The 11,364-nt window shown below is 35.0% G+C and overlaps 2 protein-coding genes across 2 annotated transcripts; both read right to left on the bottom strand.

The window, feature by feature from the left end:
• Positions 1–200: 200 nt before the first annotated feature.
• Positions 201–4,276, bottom strand: LOC100797174 (DNA polymerase I). The gene is made up of 6 exons (XM_003548901.5): positions 3,767–4,276; positions 2,896–3,066; positions 1,915–2,149; positions 1,090–1,312; positions 806–960; positions 201–459 (listed from the first exon to the last, which is right to left on the bottom strand). Exons 1-5 carry the CDS (start codon positions 4,097–4,099, stop codon positions 816–818), a joined length of 1,107 nt encoding a protein of 368 aa, XP_003548949.1. The 5' UTR covers positions 4,100–4,276; the 3' UTR covers positions 201–459; positions 806–815.
• Positions 4,277–7,001: 2,725 nt separating this feature from the next.
• LOC100796647 (leucine-rich repeat receptor-like tyrosine-protein kinase PXC3) lies at positions 7,002–11,162 on the bottom strand. The gene is made up of 2 exons (XM_003548900.4): positions 8,299–11,162; positions 7,002–7,601 (listed from the first exon to the last, which is right to left on the bottom strand). The coding sequence occupies exons 1-2, from the start codon at positions 10,850–10,852 to the stop codon at positions 7,303–7,305; spliced, it is 2,853 nt and encodes a 950-aa protein (XP_003548948.1). The 5' UTR covers positions 10,853–11,162; the 3' UTR covers positions 7,002–7,302.
• Between the last annotated feature and the right edge of the window lie 202 nt (positions 11,163–11,364).

Raw genomic sequence — 11,364 nt, 5'->3', positions numbered from 1 at the left:
TTATTTTTCAAAAATAATCACAACCACATGAATCTGGTATTCAGCAATCATCCAATTGGCCACATGGGAGGCCTTCCTTCATCTAACGGTCCTTGAGCTTGCTTTATACTGAATCTCTCAATTATATCCCTTCGCAAGTTTCATTCATTGCCTCAAAATTATCTTGGAAATAATGTTAGCAACTGGTTGACCCAATCAAGTTTGCTGAAAAGGTTTGGACCATGAATTTTTTAATCACGTGTAGGGTTATCGCACATAAATCTTCAAAATTGTACCAAGTTATCAAAGTCACATAACTAGGAACTACAAATTTTAGGCATGCTAGTTCCTCAGAGTAACACCTAGATATTGTGTGAAGGTGGTGGTTGGAAAGATTCTAATTGCACTGTGTGAATGCGGATGACACAGCTGGAGCAAGCTTCCATGTCATAGTGACCAAACATGATACCAACAGCATCCCTAGAATGCAAATTCACATGTAAAACTGTATATCTAAAAAGTTTCAGCATCATAAAGAAGGTAAAACGTAAAGTTAGTATCATTTTATTAACAATGGGATTAATATGAATAGTGATCATTCATTCATATATGAATAGAAAAGTAAACAGAATAATCTATGCTTATAATGAATAGTGGGATAAAACTTTCTTGTTGTATAATGAATAGTATAGGGACAACCATAGTTCCTGGAGCTCTGATTTTATATTAGTGACAACATCATAGGTTAATATTTCCGGTGATTTGCAGACTTCTCTGCCCAAAGGAAGCAAGTGAATCTGATAAAAATATATTTTTTAGCAGTTACCTGTATGGATTTAACCATTATAAAAGCTAGGCCTGCCACTGTTAGTGAGCTCCTTACTTTCTTCTAAATATTTAAAGAAGGCAGATAGTGCAATTTTATCATTGCGATTGTCTCTCTTAATCAACCACTCCTCAATAAGTTGGACATTTACATCCCTGTCAGAAATTGTGATCCATAGTTATTAAAGAAACAGAATAGTTGAAGATGGGAAGAAACACAGCATACCAGCACCGATTAATAATTTATTAGCATAAAGAGTGTTTTAGAAAGAAACATCAACACACCTTTTCAAGGCAAGAACTTCATAATTTCTCCGTAGGTAATCAGCATGGTTTTTAAGGGCATCCTGCGCATATGGTCTGCCTACAGTCCTTATTGCAGCTGCATTTAATAAAGTTTCCAATGAACCATGCTTTTTAATAAGTTTTAGAGCAGTCTTCCGACCAAAACTAGGGACCAGATGTTGGATACCAGGAACACCGTCAACTTCATCACCTACAATACATCCTACACAATCACAGCATACATATATCGAAATGTTAGTCATAATGACATTACCATTTAGCCATTAAGTAATAACACAATTTTTAAACAGTGTAAGAAAAAATTCACTACGTTGTATTTTATCTCTGCAACCGCAGTTCTTCATGCCACATGGTTCTATTAGATCAGCATACTTAAGATTTAGTTAGTGAAAAGCCCATTAAGATGTATCTAATCAACATAATTTGTAACATAAAGCTTATTCAAAAGAATTAAAATATTTTTTTTTATAATAGTTTTTTTTTTCTGTACAAACAAGAAGTCTTTGGGGCTTCTTATTTGACACCAACTAATCCCCCCCTTCCACTAGATTGGCCCATTTGGAAGTAAAGTGATACAACTAGTTGCGACTACATTCCCAAGCCAGGAATCAAATCCCAATTCTTGATTAAGGGACACAAGTACCAAACCACTTGTGCCAATGACTTTCAGTTATATTTATAACAGAAAATATATAAATTGGCTTAGCCTCACAATTTTTTACATATTGAAAATGTATATTCATGATAAAATGTAAAGGATGGACATATCAAACATAAATAATCGGTAGTTTATGTTACACTCACTAAGGCTCAGATCAGATTCTGGGTCACAATTGTACTGATCCCTGTAGTGTCTCAAGGTGTAGAAGGACCACCTTTGTAACTCTGGCAAAGGCATAACTATTTGCACATCATCAGATATTAGTTGCTTAAAATCCTTATCAGGGGAGGCAATAACCACTCGAAACCCTTTATTGAGAACTTGTCCAGCAAGAGTAGCAACAACATCATCAGCTTCATGGCCATCAACTTTTATAACCTATATGGTTTCATCTTGTCACTAATGAATAATATGATTGAATAAAAATAAACTGACTTCACTTTTGATTAAATTTATGAGAATGATAATGTGCATATTCTACTAAAATGATTGATAAACAAAAACTTAAAGAATGCTTGAGAAGAAAAGGAATGGTATCATTAATTTGCTAGTCTCCATATTGTTACTTACCTGTAATTATAATCTTGCAATATTTGAATAACAAAAATTGCAAGATTAAACAATTTCCCTGTCAAGTACCATCCAAATATGTAGCTTGTGTATGTTTATGTTTCTAATTTTGATGGCTTCACTAGACTTCTGTTTTGCAAACCCATCTACATACCCAGAAATCGGTGGTACGTTGTAGATTGAAATCAAACCATATTTGTGACAATCACTATAAAACCAGGATGTAATGCCACACTTTTTTATATAAATTTTGGTAAAGACATCAACTGTTTGTTTAGAAACCCTCACAAATAGAATCATGGGAAAATAAAAGATAACTTTTCTGTTACTCTTAACTCTTGTAGTTCCAGAATATGTTTGTGGTTTGGAGGAATAGCAAATTTTGAACTGGTAGGCATCCAAGCAAGCATTTAATTTTTTGATGTAAGTTTCAGGAAAGGAACAATATATTTAAGAAATGAATAATATTACTCATCAGGAAAAAAAATTATATGCAAATATGCCAAAAAATTAGAAGGAAAATGGAATAATAGCAATGATACAGAACAACTCACTGGCACATTGCATTTTCCGAGAACATCATTGATAACTTGGAGGGACCTCCCAACATGGCCACTTGAAAATCTTTGCAAAGATGATATGTGTCTCGTGAATTTTCTCCTATGTGCTTTATATGAAGGTAGCAACTTTCTGCGATGCTCACTACCCCTTTCTCCATCAATAACCTGCTCAATCATTTCAATGCCTAAGAAAGAGAGAAATGGAAAGAAAAAAAAAGATACAAAGAACATGAAAGAAATAAAAGCAGAGATAACGGAGAAGGAAATATAAGACCTAATCATATATTTTTTTTTTTTGTTTCTTCTTTTGATAGAAGAAAAGTATTAACGAGAATTCAGAAGAAGAAATGCCCATGCAGCAGTAAATGGTTCGTAGTCACTAAATGATGGAAATTACATATATCAAGATCAAATTTTACATATATATTTCATCGATAAAATGTCCTTTAACTTTATGACACAGAGAAATTATACCAAAAAAGCGCATATTTGAAGAAAGTGCATCAAGCTTAAGTTAAATTTCCATAAACTTGTCCTCTACGTCCAGGGACCTCATCCATAATTTATAGGGAACTAACATCAATTCAGAGACTAATTTATGTTCTCATATTACAATTGGAATAAGAGAGTTTGGCTGGTCGCAGTAGTCTTATCCAGCTTGAGCAGGATTATCAACAGCGGGGAATGTCTGTCCTCTATATGAAAAAAAAAATTACAAATTGAATTTTGCATCGATAATCTATATAAAAAAGTTTGCATTAAAGGGTAGGTTGAAGTCTAATTCTTATCAGAGAACACAGTACCAAAAGTAAGCATTTGCATCTAAATGTCATCTTTTGAAAAATGAGTAGAGTTGGGACATTACAGCAATGACAGGGTCGGTATGGCTGACTTGCTCGAGAAACAGAGAGAGCCACCGCCCGAGAGAGTGCAAGCTGGGTTTGCTTCCTTCGTAACAGAGCGGGTTAACGTCTAAGAAGAACACCCTCTTCTTCTTTTCGGGGAGAGGTTGCGCGTCACGTGTTTGATCGAATGACTCAGTGAATAACGCCTTTTCTGTTTTCTTGGGAGTTGTTACGGTTAGTGAAGTTGCTGTCTTTTGGGTTCTGCAAGATGCGGAAAGCGTTGGGTTGTAGTTACAAGGGAAGCGGGGTTGAACGTAAGCACCTGCTAATAGACTCATTTCCAACGTTTTCATCTTGTCTATAGTTTGGACATCGTGGTTACTGTCTCAACGCTCGTGTCGTGCAATATGCGATGTTGGGAAAATGGATTATGCTTAGTTTTCTTAAGATAGGGGGACTGGTAGAGTGGGGTTTTGTTGTCACTTGTCACTTTTACGAGCGACTATGAGATATTAGATTTTAGAACGGCAAAATCTAATCTTCACAGCGGCATATATTAAATATCCAATTTAATCATTACATTTATAAGCCATTAACACTTCACTTCTTAAAAGATGAAAAAAATAAAATTTTGTATTTGAATTTTCAAAAAATATGAAAAACATTATCAATTTTTTCCGTTAACCCAAACATCTAATTCTGCTATGACATGACATTTTTGTTGTGTTGTTGAAAGGGAAGAAATAACTTGTTATCAAAATTTTGACACACTAATTTGTTAATTTGAAGAATTGTAAATAATTTTTTTATAACAACCAATGAATAGTGACAATATAAAATATTTTGTTTTTCTTTTTTTGTGTTATGGTGATTTGTTTATGGTCACTTTAGAGGTGGTCACTAAGTGGTTAGATAGTATGAAATGAGAGTGTAAGTTGTTTGGTGGTGTAGGGATTGGGTTTAGCTGATAATCATGGACTATTTTGATAGTAAGTTCTTACATTTAGAGATGTAAATGACATAAAATAAAATTATTTAAGGATTTATTTGACATTAATTGTTTGTTGATTGTCATAAAGAAAATATCTATAATTCTTCAAATTGAAAAATTAATCTATCAAAATTTTGGTGCCAAATTTATCCTTTCGCATTAACAACACAGTAAAATTAAGGATGACAAATAGGTCAAGTAATAACCAACTTAACTTCTTTGTTGTCCTTTTTCAAGCTGTCCCTTCGAAAACAATATTGTTTTCATGATTTTTAAAATTGAATCACAATTGACGTCGTCGTTTTGAATGAGCAGCACAAGGACGACTTGAAAAGGAACAACAAAGAAGACAGATCCAAACAATAACATATAGGATTAGTCATTTGGGTTAAAGAAGAAAATTGACAATGGGATGAATTTGTGACACTTTTTGAAAATTCAAGAACAAAATATTATTTTTTCATCTTTGGAGGATCCAAATGTCAATGTTTTACAAATTCAAGGACGAAATAAGATATTTACCTTTAAATCTAATTAATCTTCACCCACTTGGCGGTGACATATATTATTATATGTGATAATTATTATATATGATAAATTTATTTACTTTCACAATAATTACCTTAGAAGATACTGCAGGTAATTTTTATTAGTTGACAATATAAAAAAATTATACTTGAGTTTAGCGTGAAGTATGGGATTAATTTTGGCTGTAGCTGGCAATGGTAACTTTATAGGTCACATTTCCAATTTCCTCCATTATAGGAAATGGTTCAAGGCATCTCATGCCTCACTTTTGATTCTTTCTCAGTGATATTCACTGTTTCCTATATAGCTGAAATTTAACTCTCACCATATCATCCACTATGAGATTAACATGTTTTCTCTTTTTTATCTGCTAGGGATTTTATCCTTTGTTGAGTAGCAAATCTCTTTGTTGTAAGGTTTGTTGCACTGATTAAAGTTGTAAGGTCCTCTCCAGCTACTATATACTTGATTAAGGTTGGAGGGTATCTGCCATAAACCAATGTAAAATTCCAAATATACATTTCAAGGCATCTGTTGAGAGTTTCAGCATAATCATCTGCTCATGGATGGTAGGAAGAACTAGACAGAGTACAATAATTTGATCTTCTGCCAAAATTTGCCTGTGAAGACCTTGAGCCTGTCAGAGACTATCGATTTAGGTAGCCCGTGCAACTTGACAATATAAGTCATGAACACTTTTGCAATGTGCTTGCTAGTATAATCTGACTTCAGTGCAACAAAATGTGCATACTTTGGCAACCTATTGACCGCCACTAAAACAACAAATTAACAATATAACCTAAAGCCAATGGTAACCTTGCTATAAAGTCCATGGCAACATCTTTGCAAATCTGATGTGGAGTAGGTAAAGGTTGTTAGAGCCCTACAGGAAGAGTGCTATACGTTTAGCCTCTCGGCATATAAGATCTGTTGCACTAATTTTCTTATGTCCACTCTCATAGCAGGCCAATGAAGAATTAGTTCCAGATATTTCTGAATGTCCTCACACCGGTGATGTATGATTTTCACCAACAATTTGTTGAATCAAGGCCCTATATTGTGGTATTACAAACCGGTTCTTCCAATACATCAAAACTGGTCACAATAAGGATCCAATGGTTGCTATTATCACATAATCATAGTTCTTCCTTTAGCTGAGCATCAGCAGCTACAGCTTCATTAAGTTCTCTTATAAACTAAAAATTTGGCTTAATTTAGACGAAGCCATGAAAAAGGATACCCATAAAGCATCTGCTGCTATGTTTTTTCCCCCCTTATGTAACCATGCTTGTTGCTCTAATGTTTGAACAGTCTGCTGATCAATCAACCTTTTCTGGTGCGTTCTAATGTGATAAAGTAAGGTCCCATGGTTCTATAGAGTGTAATTAAAACTTTTCATACATTATCATAAACAAAGCTCTTTATTAGAAAACAATGAAATCATAATGGAATCTCATTAAATGAGAAGTGAAACTCATTTAATTTTACAATTTCCTATTACTTTCAACAAATAATAAAGAATATACTTAAACGAGTGATAAAAAAATATTACATTACTAACATTTCTTTGGTATACAATAGAAAATCCAGTTAAAAATGATCAGGTAGGAGTCATTGCCAATTTATAAAAATACAATGCGAATAAAATAAAAATTATTGGGAATCATATTATGGGGGCAACGGATTTAGATTTTCTTATTTAAAACTTAAGACATAGCTGTCATTTAGTCTTCTTGTGCATAAAAAATAAAGTTTATTAATCTAAAATAAGTTAAAATGGGAACATTAAACCTTGAACTATAAGTCTACTAACTCTGCATTCATAAGAATAAGACATCCATCCATTATTATATCTGTGAGCTATATGTCTACCACTAGTAAACTGATTTACTGTACACTGTTGACACACCATAGAAGTATTGAGCAAATCCAATCCTATCATTAATTCTACCTTTCATATTTTCTAGAATTAAAGCATTACCCAAAACAAAACAAAAAATTCCTTAAATATGCAGTGCAACCTTGAAAAATCCGACTTCATCTAGCATTTAAGAGCATTCGTAGAACACTCTTCATCTTTGGTCTTGATTCTGGGGATGTACTAACACAAACACGAGCAATCTCGAGAATTGCAAGCATCTGGTTTCTGACTGCTTGTGATGTTCTACTGACATTAAAATCAAGAATGTAATCCTGGTTTGTTGAATTACGCACAACCCACTTGACCAATTCCGTTCCCTCTGTCACTGCAGGTTTTCCTGTCAGCAGTTCAAGCAGAATGACACCAAAGCTGTACACATTCCCAGCCATTGTTACTGTCATTGTGTATGCATACTCTGCCAACCAACAAACAAAGTAGGTTAAGAGCTATGAAATACAAAGTCTGTGTTTGGATGAGCGATTGCAAAATTAATTTTGAAAAACTGGTTTTAGAGTGAAGTTATATGTTTGGATGTTTTGATCCTGAAGGCAAGTTTGATGTAAAACTCAATGCAGATTTTTCAACCCAATACAAAAGTTACTTTTTATAACTTCTAGTCAAACTGAGGTTTGGAGGCTAAATTAATTTTACCTAACAATAACAAAACATCTATATCTTTAATAAAATCACATTGGACAGGAGATAAAAATCAATTCTGATGCTTTTCACCATGAAACCATACACACACTAAAATAGCTTGGCAGTCTCATCGAATTCTGAATCACTGGTAGTGTATGCATGAGCAAAAATGTTAAATGCAACTTTCAGGTTATATTCTCAAGTGTTTCATGAATTTAGTCAGGTTTATCTTTGTTAATTGTAACTAAAACAGAAACAGTGATTAAATAATTATATATAACTGATGTCAAGTAAATGAGATAGAGACAACTATGCTTAAAATATATATAAAACATTGTTCACTTAGTGGAATTCAAAACCTATTTGATCCACATTGCCCCTACAATATATATAGTGTTTAGTGGTAGTTACATGAAGTTAATCTATGAACTACGAAAAACTAATAGAAATATAAAAGTTGAAGAGTTTTTTACCTGGAGGAATATAACCAACTGAACCAGCAACTGCAGAAAAATTTCCTGTACTCTTTGAGGGATCAATCACCTTGTAGTGTTCGATGTCCCCAACTAGAGGCTCCTTAAGGGACTTCAGCATAATACTTTTACTTGACAGGTCAAGGAGTAGTATTGGACTAGAGGTGAATCCGTGAAGAAAAGAAAGTCCTTGAGCCACCCCAACCGCTATACTGTATCTGCTAGCCCAATCTAAAGAGTTTTCCATGCTTCCATGAAGAACATCAAAGAGGGAACCATTTGACATGAATTCATATAGTATATAAGCAGTATCAGTGGACAGAACATAGCCCAAAGGAGTCATGACATTTGAATTGTTCAATTTTGCCAAGACTTCTAGCTCTTTCACAAATTTATCATGACTTCCCACTGACAATATCTTGTCAGACCAATTCAGTTTCTTGACAAAATACATTGATCCAGACGGCATGATGGCCTTATAATAAGTTGAAAACCTTGTTTTTAGAGTAATATTTGATGCTTCAGCAACAACTTCCATGGCTTTGGAGAAGTCAATGCTTGATCTGTGTATTCCATTAGGAGTTAATAATTTGCTTTCGATGACCTGAGGATGCTGATGATCTTCTCTTGACGGTAAATGCTCGTCATTAACCCTGTAATAATGTCGTGACACTGACACAACGAGCAGGGTGACAAGGCCAACAAGAACAATAGCCGCTACGATTGCAATGAGAACTGCCACAGCGACAGATATTCCCTTCTTAGAGACAGTGTTGGGCCTGTTGGCTATTGGGTTGTCAGGTGAAGTATTATTTATCAGACCAGTCCCAGAATATACAACTTCAACATGTTGACTGAATTTTGGAATTTCACCAGACAGCAGTGCATTGTTGGCAAGTAACAATTGTGTCAAACTTGACATTCCAGTTAGTTCCTTGGGAATTGGACCAGATAATTTGTTATTTGAGAGATCCAAGACTTCCAGGCCATCCAAAATATCAAAACTGCTGGGAATATTACCACTAAGGTGGTTGCTACTAAGATTCAGTGATGCCTGCAGACTCCGCGGCATGATTGGTATCACACCACTTAGCTGGTTTTCCCCGAGTTGGAGTTCTATTAGAAGTTTCAAGTTTTCAATGGATGTTGGTATGGAACCACTCAGATTGTTGCTTTGCATGTTCAGGAAATTAAGATTGCTCAAATTTGTAATCTCAGATGGAATTGATCCACCCAGAGAATTCCAGCTCAAATTCAGTATTGACAACTTATGAAGTTGGCCAATTTCAATAGGGATTGTACCATTAAGCTCGTTCATTTGAAGCCTCAAGACTTGAAGATTGGTAAGATTGCCAAGCAGTGGTGGCAATACACCAGTCAAGTGATTCTGTGCTAAATTCAACAACGCCAATTTCCTGCAAGAATCCAATTCAGCCGGTATGGTTCCGGTCAAGTCATTGTTATCCAGCTCCAAGTATGTCAAATTTGGAACTGCTGCAAAAGCACCTGGAGGAATGTTTCCACTCAGATGATTGCTCCCAAACCTTAACCTGAACAAGTTTGGAGAAAATTTTGTAGGCACCGACCCATTTAACATATTATTTGACAAATCTACAGCCTGCAACTGTGATGGGGATAAAAGGTCTTCTGGAATGGGTCCAGACAATTTATTAAAACTAAGATCCAAACTCGTGAGATGATTTGTAATCCCAGGAGGTACAGGACCTATGAAATTGTTCTGATTTGCCGCAAATCTTGAAAGCTTTGTGAGGTTCAAAAGGGAAGCTGGAATTTCACCAGTGAGGTTATTAGAGGAAAGAACCAAACTTTCCAGGTTAGAAAGCTTCCCAATATTGCTAGGAATGGACCCTGAGAGAAGATTTGCCCTAAAATCAACCTCGGTCAAGTTTTCATAACTCAATAATTCATCAGGGATTTTTCCACCAAAGTGATTGACAGAAAGCACAAGATGCTCCAAAACCGTGGAATTTCCTAGTTTGGTAGGAATAGACCCACTGAAGTTATTGAAAGTAAGATTCAAACTTTTGAGGCTAACCAATCCATCTAACTGAATACCAATACTCCCTTCCAAATTATTGAAGGACATATCAAGGGATTCCAATGCATCAAAACCATGAAAAGATGGTAAATCACCCCCTAACATGTTTCCACTGAAATTCAGCTTTTTTAACCCCTTAATCTTTCCACACTCAGTGATGAAACCATCTGGGACTGAGCTCAGACGGTTGTTGGAGACATCAAAATGCTCCAAAGTTTGAATTTTGCAAACAAGTGGCAGAAAGTCTGAAGCAGACAGTGAATACCGAATTAAAGATATCCCTATTACAGAAGAATTGGTAGGGTCACAATCCACTCCCATCCATGAACATGGTGGGTATGAGGCATTCCATGGAACAGGGGGAGGAAGGTTCTTTGAGAGATTGATCATGGTTTCTGTTTGGTTTTGAGACAGCAGGGACAACACCATGGGACAGAAACAAAAAATGAACAAAATACTGAGGAAAGAAGTGGGGATATACTCATACCTGCCCATGTTCTTAGCAGTGTCTGGTACTGAGTTTTGAACTGTGATTAGGCTTCACTATTATATGAATATATGTGTATCTATTTGGGGTGTGTGAGTGAGTATTTTATTTGAACTGGATTGAGGGTGAAGAGAAACAACAACATGGGGGATAGAACAAGAAGAGAATGTTGGGAAGTGTCTGCAACAGAATAAATTTAGGATATGTTTGGAGTTGAAGGAAGGTTGGTGGAAAGAGAGTAAGAACAAAGTGTTTGGGAGTGGAGTTGACTGACATTGCAGGTCTTTCACTGCACAAACAAAGACTTGCGTGACAATGTGACATCCAATTGCACTAAGTCAAGTCAAGAACAAATGGATAATAAGTAATGACACTGCCTTTTGTAACACGTTCTAACTTTTTTTTTTCTTTTCTAATACGTTTATAATATTAGATAATTTTATAATCTTATTTTATATTTATATTTCACCAATATAGTACAGTATAATCAGTAATGGGTAAATAACCACATTTCTAAAGT

Source organism: Glycine max, chromosome 16 (genome assembly GCF_000004515.6).
Source record: "Glycine max cultivar Williams 82 chromosome 16, Glycine_max_v4.0, whole genome shotgun sequence".
Classification (NCBI taxonomy): Eukaryota; Viridiplantae; Streptophyta; class Magnoliopsida; order Fabales; family Fabaceae; genus Glycine; species Glycine max.
This window is presented reverse-complemented; position numbering and strand designations above follow the sequence as displayed.

Excerpts from the sequence above, each read along its gene's own strand:
- LOC100797174 (XM_003548901.5), bottom strand. The coding sequence starts at position 4,099 with ATGAAAACGTTGGAAATGAGTCTATTAGCAGGTGCTTACGTTCAACCC. Across the intron at positions 1,313-1,914 it reads AGAATCTGATCTGAGCCTTA|GATGTATTGTAGGTGATGAA; the intron begins GTGAGTGTAACA and ends GTGATTGTGTAG. Across the intron at positions 961-1,089 it reads GAAGTTCTTGCCTTGAAAAG|GGATGTAAATGTCCAACTTA; the intron begins GTGTGTTGATGT and ends AATTTCTGACAG.
- LOC100796647 (XM_003548900.4), bottom strand. The coding sequence starts at position 10,852 with ATGGGCAGGTATGAGTATATCCCCACTTCTTTCCTCAGTATTTTGTTC. Across the intron at positions 7,602-8,298 it reads AGTTGGTTATATTCCTCCAG|AGTATGCATACACAATGACA; the intron begins GTAAAAAACTCT and ends GTTGGTTGGCAG.